The sequence below is a fragment of the Equus asinus genome, chromosome 22, assembly GCF_041296235.1.
Source record: "Equus asinus isolate D_3611 breed Donkey chromosome 22, EquAss-T2T_v2, whole genome shotgun sequence".
NCBI lineage: Eukaryota > Metazoa > Chordata > Mammalia > Perissodactyla > Equidae > Equus > Equus asinus.
Genome location: NC_091811.1, coordinates 21677946 through 21700064, shown reverse-complemented (window position 1 = coordinate 21700064; position 22119 = coordinate 21677946). Strand labels below are relative to the sequence as shown.

The window sequence follows — 22119 nt, the reverse complement described above, 5'->3', positions numbered from 1 at the left end:
TACAAAACATCTGGCTGCATTATAGTAAAACTGCTTCAAATTCCTCCTTCTATTTTCTTTTAAATCTGTCACATCAGATCTTTGCCCCAATGGCATGCTGAAACTATTTCACATTTTGTAAATCCATTAACAAATTCTCATAGTAGTTGAATTAGCAGCAGCTTTAGACACAGTGGATCACTCCTGCCTCAGGGAAAACTTTTCTTCACTTGGCACCCAAGGCAATACATTTTCTTAGGATATTTATTCTTATCTCGTTGCTATGCCTTTCAGCCTTACTGCTGATTTCCACTCTTCTTAACCTCTGAGTGTCACAGGACTCAGTCCTTGGACTTTCTCTTTTTTGTATCTACATTAATTTCCTTGGTGACACTATCAGTCCCTTTGCTTTAAGCACAACATATAATCTGAAAAGCCCAATTTTTTACTTTCTAGCCGAAATCTCACCATTTAACTCAGAACTTAGATATCTGAGTTCCTATTCAACAGTTCCACTTATATGTTTAATAGGTAATTCATACTTGACATGTCCAACCTAAAAACAAACTCCTAATCTCTCTATCCCACACTCACTTCATGCATATTCTTTCCCAACTCATTTAATAGAAACACATTTCCAGTTCCTCAAAGCAAAAATCGTACTTCCTGACTCCTTTTTCTTTCTTTCTCAGACAACATTTTACATAAAAGAGTTCTGCTAACTCGAACTTCAAAATATGCCATACTCCAATCACTTCTCACCATTTCCACTGTTTACCCTGGTCCAAGCCACCATCATCTCTTGCCAGAGTTATTTTAAGGACCTCCCTATTTCATACTTTAATCTCTGTATTTCATGTCTGTAGCCAAATTGACACCATTAAAATATAGTCAGATCATGTCACTCATCTGTTCAAACCTAGGAGTTGCTCTCCGTGCTTCTCCATGAAGAAGATAAAGCCTTACAAAAGTCTGGATGATCTGAGCCCTGTCACCTCTTACATCTTATCCTCTAGTACAGTGTTTTCAACATTTTTTTTCATTATCACCCCCAACCTCAACTCACTAAGGAGCCTTTACAGACATATTTTCTTAACCCATTCCCATGAAAATTCAAAACCACAAATATGCTACACCATTCTTTATGTACTTTACATATATCTGTGCTTTATACATTAAAATTAAGGATCTTTTCAATACCTTCAAGAATCAATTTTTGTCCCCTTGTCAGTGATATCACCTCTATTGAGAATGCATGCTCTAGCGCTATTCCCTTCATTCACTCTGCTCCAACCATATCAGCCTCCTTGCTGGTCCTTAGGTATGTCAGGCATGCTTCTTCAATAGGAAATTTTATTAGTTATTTGGTCTATGAGAAATGTTCTCCATTTATCTACATTACTAATTTCCTCACCTAATTCATGTGTTTGTCATAGTATTACCTCCTCAGGGAGTCACACTTGAGTTGCAGTTCCCTCTCACAGGTGGCTCCCACAATTCCTCTTACTCTTTACATCTTCAAAGACTCTATTTCCAAATAAAGTCATGTTCACAGGCTCTGAGTGGACATTAATTTGCTGGGGAAAGGGAGCGTGACCCTGTTGAGTACAGGGTGAAAACCAGAAAATGACCAAAAATAGCAGGTTTAATGTCCAAGTCTTTCATTTTAGTATCATTGTAACTGGAAATACTATTTGCTTTGGTGTTTGTGAAAACTTGATTTCAACATATATATATTAAATGTTGTCAGAGTGATGTGAAGGCTCTCAAAAGAGAGGGGGAAAAGTGTCCAGAACATGAAATCAGAAGCAACAGTTCACCTAGTATTCATCTCTCCATGGCATTTCAAATCTTTAAACATTCTTAACTCTTTGAAATATAACAACCAGAAAACCAAATATGTTAATTTTAGTAGATAGTAATGATAAATATTTTGGAATAATTACTTCATACACATGTACACATATATCACATTTTGTATGACACATTTCTGAATTTTATTAACATTGTATGTTTTCTTCTTTCTACAGATTAAACTCTTCTCTCATTTTAGGGGTCAATAAAACATAGTATACAACATTCAAATGACACAGACCAATATATGAGTATAGCAAAAGATGAAAGATAATAGACATCAGTCAACTAGAATTTCTTCCATAAAGGGGTGGGTAAATCCACAAGATATGGATCTGATGATGTAAAATTATAGGATCTCATCTGTGTAGAAATTATTTAGCTGTTTTATGGCTAATACAAAATAATACAATATGATTTTCCTTAACTAGACTATGATTTCTCTGACAGTCAATTTCTGTTTAGAAATTGTCAAAATATTAATTTGATTTAGAGATAAATCGTATTTGTAATATAGTTCATTCTTCTAGGAATTAGGTTTATAATTTATACCATTTACAATGTGTTTCTTTCATTACCTGCTGAAGCTGTTCATCTGTTCTTTTAAGTCATCACTTGTCAATACTGATTTATTTGAGTTACATTTAAACTAACCTGATCCAAAGCAGAGAGACTTGACTGAATTGTAATTTTTTGCCGATTTGTGTTTGCGAGTTTTAGAAGACCATGTTTACGTTATCCTATAACATTTAATGATTCTGATAGCTTAGGGACAAAGGGAAAAGGCAGAGGAGAGAAAACATAACTAGAAAAAGAATGGCAAAAAACCACAATGATGGGCCGGCCTGGTGGCGCAGCAGTTAAGTTCTCAAATTCTGGGGTTCAGATCCCAGGTGTGGACCTACTACTGCTTGGCAAGCCATGCTGTGGCAGCCATCCCACATATAAAGTAGAGGAAGATGGGCACAGATGTTAGCTCAGGGCCAGTCATTCTCAGCAAAAAGAGGAGGATTGGCAGCAGATTTTAGCTCAGGGCTAATCTTCCTCAAAAAAAAAATACATAAAAATTTTTAAAAGATTTTTTAAATCATGATGAGTAAACATGATACCTGAGGTTACGTAATTTTCTTTTTTAGTGAATATTTCCCACATAAGTCATTTTAGACTAACTACACAGCAAGGCCAATTGGTTAAAAAGTAAACACATCGATCAGATTTTTTCTCTGTCAAATGATGTAATGGAAATAATTTCCTTGGTGCCACAAACACATTTCTTTATTTTATTAGTTTAAAAAATTAGTTATGGCATGAAGATCAAACTTATAACTCAAAATAACTCAGCCTTTTTGTCTCATAATAGGATAACTTCTGCTAACCTTTTTTCCTAATGAGCAAGCATATTATTCACTTAGGGAAAGTTGATCATGTTAGCTTTTTTGTTCTTTTGTGTTGATGAATTGCAGATTTTTAATACCCTGTTACGGAACCTGAAGTGAGTTTGCTCACCCATTGTGCAGCAAGCCAATCTCTGACAGCGGGTGTGGTGGAAGAAAGTAGGAATTTTATTTTTGCACAACACTGAGCAAGGAGACAGGGCAGCTAATGCTTAAATCCCAAACTCTCCGAAGAGCTAAAAGGAAGGGTTTTTATTTGGGGTTTTAGGTAAGGGAGGGGAAGTCTATGGCCTTGCTGGTCGGAGCTTTCCCACCAGCCTGTCTTTGGCCTTGAGACCGTTTGCAGAGAGGAGGAAGCCTGTGACTTTGCCGGTCAGCAGCTTTCCCACGAGCCTGTATCTCTCTGCCTGGAGGAGATAATCCAGGTGCTTGTCCTTGATGGTGTCTGTCTCCATGGAGGATAGTGGATTCTGGAGCCAGGAAGCCAGAGAGTAAGCAGGGAATGAGTGTTTTGGTTTTAACCCCATATATGTTGGGTTTAATGTGGGGAAGCTGATATCCGGGTCACTATCAACCCCGTACTTTTATGACATAATTTTCTGACCTCGATTTTACTTCTCAGAATGCAACACGGTAATAAGTAATGGAATCATTTGTAAGGCTTTTATAAGGTACACTTAAAGAATGAGATAAAACATATTATGTGATTTTCTACTAGAGCTTTGTATTCAGTAGGATTGCATATCAATTGGATTGTTGTTAATCTGTGAATTATGTCTTTACCTCTTTGTGGGTGAGAATATTTAAGTTCTACTCTTTTAGTAAATTTCAGTTATGAACAATACAGTATCATTGACTATAGCGACCATGTTATACACTAGATCCACAAACTTTATTCATCTTATAACTGAAAATTTGTACTCTTTTACTAGCCTCTTCACTATTTTCTCCACCCCCAGTCCCTGGCAACCATTTTTCTACTCTTTGTTTCTATGAGTTGGATTTTTTTTTTTTTTTTTTTAGATTTTATATATAAATGTTACCATGTAGTTTTTGTCTTTCTTTGTCTGGCTTATTCACTTCACATAATGCCTTCTCAGTTCATCCTTGTCACAAATGACAACATTTCCTTTTTCTTATGGTTGAATAACAATCCATTGTATACATAGCCACATTTATTTATCCATTCATCCATTGATAGACACTTAGGTTGTTTCCATACCTCATTATTGTGAATAATGCTGCAATGAACATGGGAGTACAGGTATCTCTTGGAGATAATGGAGTCATTTCCTTGGGATATATGCCCACAAGTTGGATTGTTGGATCATAAGGTACTTTCCATTTTTAATTTCTTTAAGAATTATAGGTAAACATTCCCTCTTTCCTTGATACAAGATGAGGAATGATAAAAATAATTCTATTTGATACAAACTAGGTCATTTAGATGTAATGTTTTCTTTCTTTTGATGTTCATGTGTCATTTAAGATTTTTTTTTGAGGAAGATTAGCCCTGAGCTAACTGATCCTTTTTTTTTTTTTTGCTGAGGAAGACTGGCCCTGAGCTAACATCCATGCCCATCTTCCTCTACGTTATATGTCGGATGCCTACCACAGCATGGTGTGCCAAGCAGTGCCATGTCCGCACCTGGGATCTGAACCTGCGAACCCCAGGCTGCCAAAGCAGAACATGCAAACTTAACCGCTGCGCCACTGGGCTGGCCCAAGATGTTCTTTTAAAAGCCTACTTTTTCGGCCACTCCCACTTTTTGGTTAACTTAGATTTTCAAAAATTATCTTTCTCTTCCCCCTACATAGTTAGACTTGGGCTTTTGTCATTTACCACAAATATTACTATTAAAATACAGACAATTAATTATAATTGGAGGATGAATCAATGAATAATATTTCAATCTCTGCGATGGTGATATAGTTCAATATTGTTTAACCTGTTAGCCTTCCCAGAGACTTTTTTTTTCAGGGGATATCTAAATAACTTATTTATGAATAATCAAATTGAATGCAGGAATTTTAAATACTAACGCAGAGAAATTGAGACAAAGATGTTTGGGAATTGATGATCATTGTGACAGTTACAATAAGGTTGAAAATGGAGTCATTCTTCTGAATAATTAGTGACAAATATCATTAAATATCTATTGTTAATGGGATTATGATTTTAGAATTTTTTCCACTATAATAGAAATGACATTGAGAGTAAAGGAAAAAGAGTATGAAATCCCCAAATTTAGCAATCTTGTTTAAAAGTAGAACTTAAACATCTAAGATACTCTCAACAAGGTCTAAGTTTTTATTGTTTGTGATTGAGATGGAAGCAAGTTAATACCACAAATGATGAAGGCTCTCCCTTGATATCTTTTAGAATATAAAAACCATTTCTCAGAGGCACTTGCTGATGGACTCACTACAAGCTCCGTCTCCTCTATTCTGACAGTGTGTGAGGAGATAAAATGCCTTCAAAATAGCCCAAGTGTAAGAATTTCCTGTTCAAACCATAAGTACCACATTGATGAGAAATCTACTTTGTCCACTATCTCCACTCTGAGCCTTCACAGGGCAGTCTGTGAAGACCACAGCTATTGTTTGCTTGAAAGTGTAACCTCGTCTCCAACTAGAGAATGCACGACTCTCTGGCCAACAGAGGTAAGTGACATTACTCTCCTTTCTCTCTACTAGCCCTTTCTCATTTAGTGAGAGGTTACAAATGCTACATATGATGCCACAATTAATATGTAATCAAATCAAAAATAAAATCGATATCTTTATTTGAATAATTCAGGGCCAAAAACAAGCATAAAATATGAAATATTTTGAAGGATTTCATAAATATTGAAATTCTTGCCTGCAGAGAACTAGTCAAGTACATACACATATGCATAATTTGATTTATAAATCAATATAATTTAAGGAAGAATCCCATAAGGATCATGACAATGAATAGCTAATGTATATCTTATAATCAGTATAGATATTATTTTATATTTAGCCAGCTTTTAAAAATAGATTCTTAAGATGCTCTCATCCTAAGGTGAAACATAATCCTCCACACACTTATTTAGAAACAATAAAAGTAGTGCGATTTTTAATAAAAATCAGAATGAAGTATTTCCAGAAAATGCTGATTTAAACTAATTATAAAAAATCAAAAGACTTTAAAAAATTGACCAAAACATTGCAAAAAAAAAAAGGTACCACACTGATAAAGAAACTCCTGTCTAATGAATTGTTATATTGTCTAACTGATGTGGTTCAGAAATAATAAATTGGTAACTGTTAAAACAATAATTAAAATAACTAACATTATTGAGACGTTATAATGCCAGACTATTAAGTGTTTTACATGCATTATATCATACATATATTTATTCTCATTTTAGGTTATAAAACTAGGTTGCTAGTTTTATAGCAACTTTGTTTTTTAAAAGATTTTATCTTTTTCCTTTTTTCTCCCCAAAGCCCCCTGGTACATAGTTGTGTATTCTTAGTTGTGGGTCCTTCTAGTTGTGGCATGTGGGATGCCGCCTCAGCATGGTTTGATGAGCAGTGCCATGTCTGCGCCCAGGATTCGTACCAACGAAACACTGGGCCGCCTGCAGCAGAGCGAGGGAACTTAACCACTCGGCCATGGGGCCAGCCCCCTAAGTAACTTTTTAAAGATCACATGTTGTAAGTTTCAAACCCAGAATTAATTCCAGATCTAACTGACTACAGAGCTCATTAACTGAATTATTAAATTGCGTTATCTGATTTATTACAATTGCTTGCACAACTTAAGCTGCACTTACTGACTTTGACAGCTGTAGAATCTTTCTGCAAGTTTGCACAAACTGTGTTCTTCCATAAATATCTACACTTCTATCATTTTATGGTTTCATACCTTCGCTGTTAAATCAATTGCCAATTACTTGTGCAAAATAATATTTTTCTAAATTCCTTTTTATATTGTTTTCCTTATTTATTAGGTTTTGGATAAGTTTAGTGTGTCATGTATAAGTGTTAAACATATAAAATATTTCTTTAAAATTGTAATGGTTCCTCAAAAATACACAATTATTCAAAATAAAACATCATTTGGTAACACCTCATCCACTTTTAATAAAGAAATGTAAGTCACTAAATAAAAGTAATTTAGTGCAGGAATTACTATATATGCTAACACTACTATTCCCGCAACTTTAAAACACTCAATCTTTAACCATTAACATGTTTAAAAAATGGTGCTTTTTTTTCCCAATGCAGCATTTTAATTTTAATACTGTTAAAGTGTTTCTGTGGAATCCGACTTTAAATTAATAAGGATATTATTATGCATCAACTTCTTTATTCCTCTCTAATTTATTGCTCTTCATTACTCGAACCAAGAATATTGTGTCAAATATAGTATATCATTTTAAAAACTATCTGAGCAACCCTATCATGAAACACTTATGTAAACCCTAAGGAAATTAGAACGATACTTTTACATTGTTCAACTGCAGAATGAGTACTATTACTCACCCCACACTCATTTGACGATACTAGAGATCTCGTCATTGTATACATCATCTATTAACTAAAGTAAAGTCATCATTGAGGACAGCCTTTGTCATTAGTCAGCTGCAGAGATGGATAACCAAAGAGAAAACTGTTCAGAACTGAAACCGGTTATGGACTCAAGGAGATATCAAATGAAAGGTAAGAACACTAAGATCCATTTCAGTAACTGAACAGGAAATAACTTATGTGGAATTAAACCTTCAAAATGTTTCTAGGATCTTCAAGAGAATGACAAGAATGACCACTACAAAGGTAAAACATTTGGTAGACACACAGTATAACTGTTCTAGGATGTGCAGCTGGGGTGCAGAGGTTTGGGAAAAGGGTAGAGAATAAGCTCAGGTAGTTTTTATTTGTGAGGATCAGAGCTTGAAGCAGGAACACAATATTCTAAGATGAAATCTGAGGACTAATTTTTTTCAAGCATTGTTGTAATTTGTAGTCTTTGACCAACAATTCCTGGAGGATTACATTTACTGAAAATGCTGTAGAATATTCTGAAAGAAAGATTACAATGGTAGATATGGGTTTTGGATCCAAGTTTTCTGTATGTGATCCCCTGTGAATGTGGGTTCTCTTGTATGTAAACTGTCTAAACAAATGCCTCCCTCTCTCCTTTCTCAGTGTTTTGATTTCTCTCCCTGTAGATTTACCACCATCTCCAGAGAAGCTAATTGCTGGGATCTTGGGAATCATCTGCCTTGTCTTAGTGTACACTGTAGTACAAATGATACTCTTTAGTCACTGTAAGTAAATTTTGAAAAATTATACGAAGATTTTTCACTTTATTGATGGTCAGTGCCTCTATCCATTTCATAATATTGTGATATAGAATTTTCATTTTAATGTATGCATTTAGACTAAATGTAGAATGAATATTCTGAATTTGTCAAATTATAAATAACAGGATGATTGCAGAGAGTATTACACATAAATATATATATATATATATCTGATTTCTTAACTCAAAGACATGCTTTAAGAGACTGAACAACCTTATTGAGAAACGTAAATTAATTCTTGAGATTGGTTAAACCAAGTAATGTAAAAGATGGTGAAGTTGGTCCTTTAGGATTTTGAAATATTTTTCCCCCGATCTTCGTTACTTCATTAGTTTTTTGGTAAAGTCATATTTTTCCAGATTATTCTAATTCTAAACAATACATCAATTTCAAGGTAAGAAACTAAAATTATTATGAGTTATTTAGATCAATCAATATTAATTTCTGTAATAATTACTTTAATATTTCTAGCTACTGTAATCTTGGAGCAGAATAATTCATCCCTGATAACAAAGAGCCAAAAAGGTATACAATAATTTTCAAAGTTCTGATATTAGTATAGTTTTTATTTTGTCTCTATCTTACGCTAGTGAAGAGTGATAATAGATTTTTTGGGGACAACAAATTGTCAGGTAACAAATGTTCATAAAAATGATGAGAGTAGAGTATTCCTTCTTATGCAACAATATGAAGATATATTCATTTAAAATCACAATACCCATTGTTTTAGATTGGCCTAAATTTTCTACTGATAAGAGATAACACTACTACTCTAAAAAGTGGTTTTGTTTATTGAATTTCAGGACATATGTAGAGTGAATATTTTTGTGCATTTACTTTTTATGAGCATATAAATTAGGGGATGAGAGGCTGACCCTTCTCTGTACGTGTGTGTATGAGTGTGATCTGTTTTATATATACAAGCCTGTGAGTTTGAATAGGTGTTATGTACATATATGTTTCTACCTATGGAAATATGTAAGTTAATTTTCATTTATTAAAATTCAAATTGTTTTTAGATAATAATTCATAACCTTACTTCAGCACATCATTGTCGTCGTTGTCCAGAGGAGTGGTTAACCTATTCCAACAATTGCTATTACATTAGTATTGAAAGAAAAGCATGGAATGAGAGTCTGATGGCCTGTACTTCTAAGAACTCTAATCTGCTTTATATAGATAATGAAGAAGAAATGGTAAGGTTGTTAATGTTTTTAACATTTTATTAAAAGCAAATTTCAGTTAACGTGGTATTTGTAGGTCATCCATAACTTTGTACATATTTGTAGATTTATTTTAAAGTCTGTTACTATTCCATAGTTGGACTTAATAATATTTTACTTATATGTTTATATCACTAATGTGCATTTAATAATTTCCAGTTCTCACTTTTCATAGAAAAGCTGTTTTGAAAAATGCCTTTTGTTCTAAAATAAATTTTACTGTTCAATTTTACCATACATCAAGGAAACTCAACATATCACAATTGTTCAGGTTGATTACAAAGTGAATAGAACCATGTAATTACAAATAAGGTCATGAAATAGATGTCCAGACCTCCAGCAGTCCCACCCCTGAGTACTGTCATCACTTCTCTTCCCTCCTCACTTAGCCACTATTCTGATTTTTAATATTATAAATTATCATTGCTTAATTTTAAACTTTATATAAATGGGACATTCAGTATACATTTTTATATGCGTCTCCTTTTACTCCCACATGATATATAGCAATTCATTCATATTATTACATTTATCTTAGTTCATTAATTTTCACTTCTGTATTATGTTATATTAATGTGACATTTTTAATCTATTCTGCTGAGATAGAAATTTAGTTGCTTTTTAATATCTAGCTATTATAAATGCCTGTATAATGAAAATCCTCGTGTATGTATTTTCCCATGCATATTGTTTTTGTAATTTATGTATTATATACAAATGAATCAGATATAATAAACTATATTATAGAATATAAATATACTTACAATAATATAATAATAATTTACAAATACACTTACGTTAATTGTATTTCTGTATGGTTATAATATATTATCCTCTGCACCATAGTGAAATTGCAGGGTCATAAATATACGTATATGTCAAATTTATTAAATTATTTCCAAATTTTTCTAGTTTGTTGTGTAAATACACATTTTACTCAATGGTCCCTTGTTCCAAAAACTGAGTACTCTCAGAAATTCATATTGTAAGTTCTGATTGTTATATAATTATCTTGATCACTTTAAAAAGCATTTTCCTGAGAACTGTTAAATTCAACACATTTTTCTGGACTCTTAATCACTAGGATAGTCTCTTTTGTGAGAATGAGAAGTGCCTGTTCGTGTCTCTTGCCCATTTCTCCTATGTGGTGTCCATCTTTTTCCTTCTTAGAACTTCTTGCTATACTTTGGATATAAGCTCTTTTTTGATTTTATGAGATGTAAATAGCTTTTTTGACTCTGTGACTTACAGTTTTACCCTCATATTGGAGTCTTTTAATGGCCAGAATTTTTTTAACGTTATAAAATATTATTCCTGGGAAGAATAGGGAAAAGTAGTATCCACTCCTCTTTTCAGAACAGGAAGTCTGATCTGTACCAGTTTTAATTTGAATTTTCCTGAGACTAATAGTGTTGAACATGTTTTCATGTATTTATTTATTTGCAATCCACGTATCTTTGTTGGTGAAGTATCTATTGAAATATTTTCTTTTTTGGTTTGTATTTTGAGAGTTCTTTATGTGTCCTTGTTCAAATCTTTTATCAGATATCTGGTTTGCAAATATTTTCTCCAAGTTTACTACTTGAAATCTCCACCTAACCCAAGGTTGTGTAGGTTTTTCTAATATATCTTTTTGAAGTTTTGTTGTTTACACTTTAGTTTATGACCGTTTTTCAGCTTATTTTTGTATATAGTGTGAGGTATGGATAAAATTATTATTTATTTTTTATTTTGCATATCAACAACCAATTGTTTCTGCAACATTTGTTGAAAAGACTTTAGTTTCCTCATTGAATAATTTTGCATCTTTGTTGAAGTCTGCTTTCTATAAATGTGTGGGTATAGTATCGCAATTTCTAACTTCTTTCATTAATCTAGTTATCTGTTTTTATGCCAAATCCATACTTTAAATGCTGTGCTTTTTTTTACAGTAGGTGTATATTAGTTCTTCTTTTTAAAAGCCATCTTGTCTATTCTAAATCTTGCATGATGTTTCCTTTTTTATTCCTATCTTTCTAAAAGATTCTATTGCTTCTTCTCAATGCAAGTATGAATGTCAATTTTATTAAATGCCTTCTGTAACAAAGTAATCATATTTTTTCTTCTTTATTCTGTTAATGTATTGGATTAATTTTATGGAATTTCAAATGTAAATCCAACCTAATACTGCCTCAATAAATCCACTTATGTCATAGTCCGTTATTTTTATATATTGCTGGAATTCTTAATAACTATGTATAATTGCTGCTGGTATGTAATTTCCTTTTTTGTGTGTGATATGCCCATCAAAATGCATGTACCACACACATTTTATTAGCCTCATTCATCTGCGTGGATGTGTTTTCACTCTTCTCTACCCTGCAAGAGATTTTGTAGTATTAGCATTATATTTCTCATTGTAAATATTGCTTGCATCAACATTGAAATGATCTGCAACTGAGTGTGGAAATTTTTTTGATATTTATAGATAAAATTCTATTAGAAGTTGTAAGACAATTCTAGTATCTTTATTTCTTTTTGTTTTAGTTTTCACAAGCTGTATTTGTTAGGATTTTTTCCATTTTATGTTTATTTTAAGATGTGTTTACATATTTTTATAACATTCTCTTAGGATAGTGGTATTGAGTATAATATACATACAAATGGATGCGCTTGTTATATATACCAACAGACTGCAGAATTTTCATCAAGTGTAACTATAATCTAGAATGAGAAAATGAGTTTTGCAAGCACTAAAAAATGACCCCCTCCTGTTCTTTTCTGCAAAAAATAATAATTTATAGATATGGAATCATGTAGTATATATTCTTTATTTTTGGCATTTTCAGGAAAGCTAAACTTGTGAGATTCACCCATATTTTTGCACGAAATTGTAGATGGTCCATACCTCCTTGGTGCCATTGTCTAATTATACTATAATGCACTTATCCATTCTATTGCTGATGTTCAAGGGTATTTTGAACATTGTTGCATTTGGAGCTACCATGAGTTATTCTACTATACAGATTTCAGCGTAAACTTTTGACTAAAAATATATTTATCATTTCTTCCTTCTATAACTTTAATTGACTCTTCCTTTTATAGCTTCTTGAGAGGGAAGCTTCTCAGATCATTCATTTTAGAATATTCTTCCTTTTGAACATGAGACAGAGATATGAATTGTCTCTAAGTACTACTTTAGTTCCAACCTAAAATTTTTATATATTCTCATTTTATTATCATTCATATCTGTGCCCATCTTCTAACATCTGTGCCAATCTTCCTCTATTTTGTACATGGGATGCTGCCACAGCATGGCTTGATGAGTGGTGTGTAGGTCCACACCTGGGACCCGAACCTGGGAATCCCCAAGCCACCAAAGCAGAGTGCACGAACTTAACCACTATGCCACCAGGCCAGCCCCATCGCCTATTTCTGCCTTTGAATCTGAAGTCTGTTTGTTATAGAAAACATATAGATGGATCTTACTTTTTTATTCAGTATGACAATTTCTATCTTTTGATTGGAATGTTTATTCATTCACATTTAATGTAATTATTGGTATAGTTGGATTTAGGTCTGCTGTTTTACTATTTATTCTATGTTTATATCTCTTGTTCTTTCTTCCACCTTTCCTGACATCTTTTGTGTTAAATACATATTATTTTAGTGTTCCAATTTAATTCCTTTATTGATAGTTTGACTATATTTTTTTAATTATTTTCCTAGTAGTTGCTGAGGATGTTACAATTATATCTTTAACTGTTCACCATCTACTCAAGTTAATTCTGACTAAATTCCAGTAAAATATAGAAACTTAGCATCAACATAGCTCCATTTTGTCTCTGCCTCCTTTGTTATCTTACGATTGCTTCTAACGGTGCTGTACTGAAGCCAGCTAGCACAGGTTTGTGAACACTAATTATACACATCCTTTCTAGCACTGCATTCATTATTTCACATTTGTCAGTTGAAATGAACCATTCTAGGTGTCTTTGCAAGACAGAAATCTACAAATGTTAAAAAATAAGGTTTTACTCCCCTCACCCAAAGGCATCCACATACCAGCACAAAGTATCACCTATATATGTTATAGACCCAATCATACAGTATTATAATGATTACTTTAAATAATCTTATTTTTAGAAGAAATTCAGAGAAGAAAACACACATACACAACAACCCTTATTTACCCACATATTTACCATTTCTGCTACTCTTCATCCCTTCTTATGGATATGAGTTATCCTCCAGTATCATTTACTTTTAGCCTGAAAAATATTTTTGGAGGGCAGGTCAGTTAACAAGAAAATCTGTTTTGTGTATGCTGTAAGATCCTATTTCATCTTCTTTATTGAAGGATTCTTTTGCTGAATTTAGAATTCTTGTTTGACAAAGCTTTTTTTTCTTTGCAGTACATTCAGCTCTTTGAGTATGTCATTCCCCGCCTTCTATTCTTCATTGCTTCTAATGAGAATGCATCTGCTAATTGTATTGTTATTTTCTTATATGTAATGGATGGTTTTTCTCTTGCTGATTTTAAGATTACCTCTTTCATGTTTTTTTTGCTTTTTATTTTATTTTTCAAATTTTGTAGTAAAAAAAGAACACGTAACATAAAATTTACCTTACGACCCATTTAAAAAAAATAACTGTATTTTCTAAGAGCAGTTTTAGGTTTCCAACTAAGTTGAGACAAGGTACAGAGATTTCCCATACACTCCTACTGTCTACGCATGCATAGCTTCTCCCATTATCAATATCTCCCACCAGAGTGGTACATATGCTACAATTGATGTACCTATGTTGATACATTTTTATCACCCAAAGATTGTAATATACATTAAGGTTGACTCTTGGTGGTGTACATTTCATGAGTTTGGACAAAAATATAATGACATGTATGCACCATTATAGAATTATAGAGAATACTTTCACTGCCCTAAAAATCCTCTTTGCTCTACCTATTAATTGTTCCCTTCCCTCTAACCCTGATAATCACTGATCTTTTTACTGTCTCCACGCTATTGTCTTTTTTAGAATGTCATAAAGTTTACTCATACAATATCTTTCATCTTATCCATTACATTTTAACTATATCATACATCTTAACCATTTTTAAGTGTACCGTTTATCATTGTTGACTATATTTGCCTTGCTGTGCAACAGTTCTCTAGAACTTTTTCTCCTCATAAAACTGAAACTCTGTACACATTGACCAATAATTCCCCTTGGTCCACTAAACCCCCAACCCTTAGCAATAACCATTCTACTTTCTGTTTCCTTGAGTTTGTCTACTTTAGACACCTCATATTATTGGAATCATTTGGATTTTTTTGTGACTGGCTAATTTCACTTAGCTTAATAGCCTGGAGTTTCATCCATGTTGTATTATGTGACTAGATTTCCTTCTTTTTAAGGCTGAATAATATTGCATTATATATATATATACTGTATTTTCTTCATTCATCCATCAGTGGAAATTTGGTTGCTTCTACATCTTGGTTATGGTGAATAATTCTGCAATGAACATAAGTGTGCAAATATCTCTTTGAGATCTTGCTTTTGATTCCTTTGGATATATTTTCACTTGTGGGATTGCTGATTCATATGGTAATTCTATTTTTAATTTTTTGAGAATATTCCATGCTGTTTTCCATAATGGCTGACCAATTTACATTCCTACTAACAGTATACAAAGGTTCTTTTTTCTCCACATTCTCCTCAGTACTTGTTATTTTCTGAGTTTTTTATAGTAGCTGTCCTAATGGGTATAAGGTGATATTTAATTGTGGTTTTGATTTGCATTTCTCTAATAATTAATGATATTGAGCATATTTTCATGTTTGGTCATTTGCACATCTTCTTTGGAAAATTCTCTGAATTTGCCCAATTTATAATTGAGTTATTTGGTTTTAAATTGTTGCACTACAGAGGTTCCTTATATATTTTGGATATTAACTCCTTATCAGATATGATATTTAAATATTTTCTCCTATTCTGGACCTTGTCTTTTCACTCGTGATTGTGTCCTGTGATGCAGAGTGTTTCAGTTTGATGTAGTCCCATTTGTCTACTTTTACTTTTGTTGCCTGTGCTTTTATTGTGCATCCAAGAAATCATTGCCAAATACAGTGTCATTACCTTCCCCCGCATGTTTTCTTCCAGGAATTTTAGGTCTTATGTTTAGGTCTTTAATCCATTTTGAGTTACCTTTTGTATATGGTGTAATGTAAACTTCCAGCTTCATTATTTTGCATGAAAATAGTCAGCTTTTCCAGCACCATTTGTGGAAGATACTGTCCTTTCTCCATTGAATGTTCTTGACACCCTTGTAGAAAATCATTAGACCTTGTAGAAAATCATTATAAATGGCTTTATTTCTGGATATATTGTTGAGTTGTTGTTTCTGTGAGGGAATGAGGGTCTGCGGCTTCCTGTTCCTCGATCTTGCTAATGTCATCCCCCTCCAATGTGGAATAGTTTTCAGGAAAATATGGATTTTGTGTGAGGTAATTTGACCTATGTGTTGCTAGAGGTGGGAAATATCTCACTCATTCTCTGATTGGCACATTGACTCAAGTCATAACAATCCTGCTTGTTCCCTCAAGATTACTTCTTTGTCTTTGTCTTCAAATGTTCTTCATTCATTTGATTGTGCTGTTTTGAGATGTGGATTTCAATGTGCTGAGTCTATTAGTATTTGCTAAGCCCTTTGGGTCTATAAATATTTTTAAACTCAAAATTAAGAAGTTATTCATTCATTGTCTTATAATTATTTTTCTGTCCTTTTCTGTCTTTCTTCTTCTTCTCAGTCTATATTTACACCCATATGGGTTTTCTTAATACTGTTTCAAAAGTCTCTGAACTGTGTTAATTCTTCTCAGTCACCTTCTGGGATGAATAATTTCTATTACTCGATCCTCAATTTCATCAGTTCTTTTTTCTGCATCTCAAATTTTCTGTAGAATCAATTTAGTGAATTGTTCATTTCAGGTAATGTATTTTTCAACTAAGCATTTCTGTTTGGTCCATTTATAGTTTGCATTTCTCTATTGACATTTCCTACTGGTTTTGTCACTGCCATCATATTTTCATATAATTATTTGAACACAATTTTCTTTATAATTTACGTGTATTTATAATAATTCCTCTATATATTTTTTCTAATAAATCTAACATTTTATCCCAGTGAAGGATTCCATTGTCTGATTTTTTCCCTGAGTATGTCAAACAATTTTTAGTTTATTTGCATGCTTTCTATGTTTTAAGTAGACATTTTTGATAATATACTGTAGTAAACATGGATTCTGCTTCAGTTTCCTTATATTTGTTGTTATTATTATTATCATAATCATATTTGGTGAGGAAGATTGTCCCTGAGCTAACATCTATTCCAATCTTCCTCTATTTTGCATGTGGGGCCGTGCCACAGCATAACTTGATGAGTGATGTGTAAGTCTGCACCCGGGATCTGAACCCACAAACCCCATGCTGCCGAAGTGGAGCACATGAACTTAACAGTTATTCCACTGGGCCAGTCCCACCTTACACTTATTACTTTTTGTAACTTGCATAAACTTTTGCTGCAGCATCTTCTCTAAAGTGTGCCTGTGATATTTCTGCTCAGTTTTTAAAAATTCTTACTGTTTATTTTTACTTTTTAGCCTGACTTCTTAGGGATTGCCCTTGTGATTGCATAGCTTAGTTGTGAAACAATGATTTTTCAATGGGCTTTATTCAAATGCCGTAAGTCAGTAGAGCTTCCATCTTCTACCATTTGGGGTGTGTGTGTGTCTGTTTTGGAGAATGCTCAAAACTTTGAAATCAGATCTCAAGTCTCCCTTCGTTTTTACCTTTTACTAGTATCATTTTTGTCTCTTCTACACATCTACACATTTTTTCCATCATCCAAGAATGCGTAGATCTAATGTCATCTCTTTCATCGTAGTCTTGGTTTCAGTACCTTCCCATTATATACAGCTGGCACTGTGCTTGACACAAAGGAGATCACAACCTTGGACTAAAAAAGGATGGTTTTCCTCATTAATTACCTAGGAAGTTTGACACGTTGAACTGAAATACTAGCGGGCTATTTAGTGACCCATTCCCATCTGCTAATCAAGTCTGCCCCGTATCAGCAACATTGTTGATTTCTTTCAGCCTTATCCATATTGTACAAATTGCAATTCTTCTTGCTCTCTGGGCTGGGCTGGGCAGGAGGGCAGATGTGGGAGCAGTCCTAGGCAAGAAGATTAGAAGTTGGCTCCATTTTTACTTGAATCTCTAGTCAGTTTTCCAATAATAAATACTTCTCAAATTATCGTTAACCTTCGATCAGTTTTCAGAGCCCTGAAACTGTCATTGTTTCAATGTGCCCTCTTCATTTAGTCATAATACATTTTTATAATGTATCCCGTGTGTAACGTTATATTGTAAATTGAAAGACTCTATAAAATAAGAAAGAATTAACTTCATTTGTTGTTACCAAATCCTAATTAGTATAAAAGTTTTTAATTGACTTCTAGTAAAATGTCTTTTCTCATAGAATTTTTTGAACTCCTTGAGTGTTTTTTCATGGATTGGACTCTCCCAAAGAACCAATAATAATTCATGGGTGTGGTCAAATGGCTCAACTTTCTCTTCCAAACTGTAAGTTTCTTGAGAACTCATATTTTACCTTGAAGGAATTAATCTTAGAAGGAAAAAAAAGAAATACACAAGTAATTATATAAACACAATTATTTACGTGTTTCCACAGAAAAATATATGGGAAATATTCAGATTTAGATATGGGGCTATTGGTCTAAATGTGTTGTTTATTGATTAAAATAGAAAGTCATAGATTACCAATATTAATGATGTATTATTCTTTGTATTTCAGGTTCCCAATATCTTTAGATAGGGACAATAACTGTACATATTTGAATTATCAGAAAAACACGCTTTCTTCTGCATCATGTTTGGAAATAAGAATGTATGTTTGTAAGCACCAGGCAGTTTAGCTTACCTAAATTTGATATACTGCTCTTTCACCATCAATAAGGAGCATATTTGTAGTTTCTTCAAAAGCCATACAATTATTTTCTTAGAATTATTTAAGATACTATATTTTAGAGCAGGTTTGGGTTCATAACAAAATTAAGAGGAAGGTACAGAGATCTCCCTTATCCCTCCTGGCCCCACACATACATAGCCTCCCCCATTATCAACATCACTGACCAGAGTGGACAATTGTTACCAAGGATGAATCCATATTAATGCATCAAAATCACCTAAAGTCCATAGTTTGCCTGAGGCTTCACTTTTGGATTTGTAGAATTATTTTTAAATCTTTGTGTATATTAATTTTCAAAATATATACCCAGGTACATATTATCAATTTCTTAAGCTTTTGCGATTTATTAAAATAAATCATGTATAAATTGCAAATAATAACATCAAGAACTGTTATTTCTATCTTTAGTAAGTTGAGTAATTCCACTCATATTTTCAAATTAATTGATTTATCCCACCTTACCTGAGGGTGTAAGGTAAGGTGTATAAGTCACAGTCAAGGAGACAGAAATCAAAGGAAGATTTATGTAAATAATTATTTACTATTTGTAAGAAATTGCCTACTAAGAGAGGATAAAGGAAAATTACAAAGAATACCTTCAGGTTAAAGGAGAGCACCCAAGGAAGGAATCACTTTGCAGCCAGATCTATTCCCTGAGGATGGGTTTTAGACATCACTGAAGACGTTGTGGCTGCAGGCAACTTCATGGCAGACACATTCACTGGAGCGCCCTGGAACAGAGTAGTTCCTCAGTCAGCAGGCTGAAATTGGTGAGGATGGATCTGTCTGTGACAGGCAAGCAAGAAGACCTCCTTGCCAGATTGTCAGCAGGCAGAGACTGGAGGGCAGGGAATTATGAATGGGACTGGACACAAAAACTTGCTGGAGAGTGAATATCACAGGACTTCCTGCGTGCATGCAGCTGGCAACCACACTGTAGTAGCCAAAGTAGAGAAAATTCCATGAAACCATGAAGAAGAGCTGTTTCTCCTGCAGTGCCTGTCCAGTGCCTTTTACTGACAAAACTTAGCCTCACGCGAGCTGACAAGGGAGAAGAGTTTATAAGATATACTCTATTATCTCAAAAAAGGGCAATGAAGGATAGATTTGGAGCTGAGTTTAATAAATTAATTGGCCCTCAAGGTTACTACGCAACAACCGCAAGCTTGCTGTATAAGAGCCATTTTGATCTGCCCAACTTCCTCAGAGAATGGAACCAACATCTATCTTCTGAATCTGTTTTAGTACAGCATTCTCAATGATAGATTCATATTTTTGGTGGAAACTGGTATTTTCATTGGATAATAATAGTGTCCTTTGATTTTTTAATGTTTTCTTTTCCTCTACTGGATTTCAGATATTTTGGAAGGTATCTTGTTTTATTGAATTTTCTATCTCCCACCTTCTGTCAACGTTTATTACCATGCTTAGAAAAATAGTTTGAGGAAAAAAATAAAATGTTAAATAATTTTAAAAATCAAAAGTGTAAAAATATTTGTGGGGCTCAGACAAATATTCATTGAGAGAACTCAGAATAAACTTTAGTTATTTGACAATATTCAGACACAATTCCGCCATCATTCAATTACAAGAGGGAGAGATCCTATACATGATGATCATTTGCAAAATAAATTAACATTTCATATACATTTATCTCTTTGAATATGGACATTTTCTTTAGTTCTCTATATTTATTCCCATATTCATATTGAGAAAAATATATAAATGTTAAAAATTAATATTATTCAATATGTAAGTTGTAGCTATATGTAATTGCTAAAGTTGTGTTATAAACAAAGCAAGATGGCATTGACACTTAAAAATAATCATTTATTTCTCATTCTCCCATTTATCTTTTGGCTGGGTTTCAGTTGAGGTAGGCTAGGTATACATGGGCTAACCTCCAGACCACAGATTCAGCTCAGATCCTTTTTATATATATTATTCTCAGAACAATGGGCTACCTTGTACATGATCTTCTATAGCAGAGATTAGTAGCTTTCAGGGGGCCAAGCAGAAATGTACTTCTTTATGCCTGGGTTCAGAACTCATAAGCCATCACTTTCCCACTCACATTGTCTTGTCAAAACAAGTCACAGGGCCAAACCTATCATTAATTCTCTACAAAATATACTCTTCTCATAGTGGTCAGAAGGAGAAAATGTAAGTTCACTGAAAAATAATCTAATGTACCATAACAGCTATGAGGACGTTTTTCCCATTATATTTTGTGAAATGTTTTTTTGTGAAAGGAAAATATTGGGAAATAGAAAAAATGTTAATATTTTCTTAACTTCTCATCTATGTTTTTGTTTCCTTTGTGCCAAAAGTTATTATGAGATAATTTTGTATAATGGTAATGATTGTCATGTAGATACTTTCACCAGGGTCTTTGATAAATGCACATATGGGGAGCAAGCAGTATGGTATAAATTTCAAGGATGAGTGAGCGTAAATTCTAATACAGCACATTCGCCCTGTGGTAAAAAGGACTGTTTTGTTCATGTCCAAGCTTGTGTGCCAAAGTTACTAATCTGAATATTTTGTTTACTGGTAATTAATGTTATGGATAAAATAAGACATTAACATTTAAAAAGTGTTGTTCTGCTCTACATTTTATGAGTCTCCTCCATTCATTACAACCATTATTTCTTTGTGGTTCCTCCCAAGACAACATGCAAAAATTTACATTTTCTTCCCCCAAAGACTGAATTGGGTAATGACCACACACTAATTGAATGAATCCAATGTTTTTCTCTACCTAAGGTTTATATTTTCCTTTTCTATTTCACTTTTTGTTCCAAACTACATATGTTAATGTTATCTAAGATTTCCTATCAAAGATTCTGGAATAAAATTCATAAACAACATTTGGTTACCACAGTAGTAAAATGCATAAATATCTACCAATAATAAAATGCCAGCAACAAATAGTGCTTCAAATTTTAGTAAGTACTATAGAGATCATGAGGTCCTCAGACGTAAAACAACTGAAGATGTTTTCAAACTAAAGAAAAAAACACTTAAATCCAAAGGAATTTGAGCTTCTGTTTCTGGTATGGCTAAGCAAGCTGCTGCTGGACCCTACCACTGATAACAATTATAAACTCTGGACAAAGCACACACATGCATACACACATCACCCTGGAGGTTGAAGGGGGGGAAAGTCAGAGTTTTGGAAAAGTAGTTTGGACTTGGAAGAAGAAAATGACACAAAAAGAGTTACCTGCTATTACAATTTTTAGCCTGAAGGCAGACCAAGTTCAGCTTCATTTATTTGTCTAAAACTCCAA

The 22119-nt window shown here is 33.3% G+C and overlaps 1 protein-coding gene across 1 annotated transcript in view; it reads left to right on the top strand.

Annotated features, from left to right (window-relative positions):
* Positions 1-21690, top strand: part of LOC106837400 (NKG2-A/NKG2-B type II integral membrane protein-like) — a 35760-nt gene extending 14070 nt beyond the window's left edge. The window contains exons 2-8 of the mRNA XM_070495139.1: positions 5611-5891; positions 8000-8036; positions 8432-8530; positions 9038-9091; positions 9611-9762; positions 18317-18420; positions 18653-21690. Of these exons, the coding sequence (XP_070351240.1) occupies positions 5611-5891; positions 8000-8036; positions 8432-8530; positions 9038-9091; positions 9611-9762; positions 18317-18420; positions 18653-18773 (848 nt within the window). The 3' untranslated portion in view covers positions 18774-21690. The remainder of the gene's footprint in view (positions 1-5610; positions 5892-7999; positions 8037-8431; positions 8531-9037; positions 9092-9610; positions 9763-18316; positions 18421-18652) is intronic.
* The last annotated feature ends 429 nt before the right edge of the window (positions 21691-22119 follow it).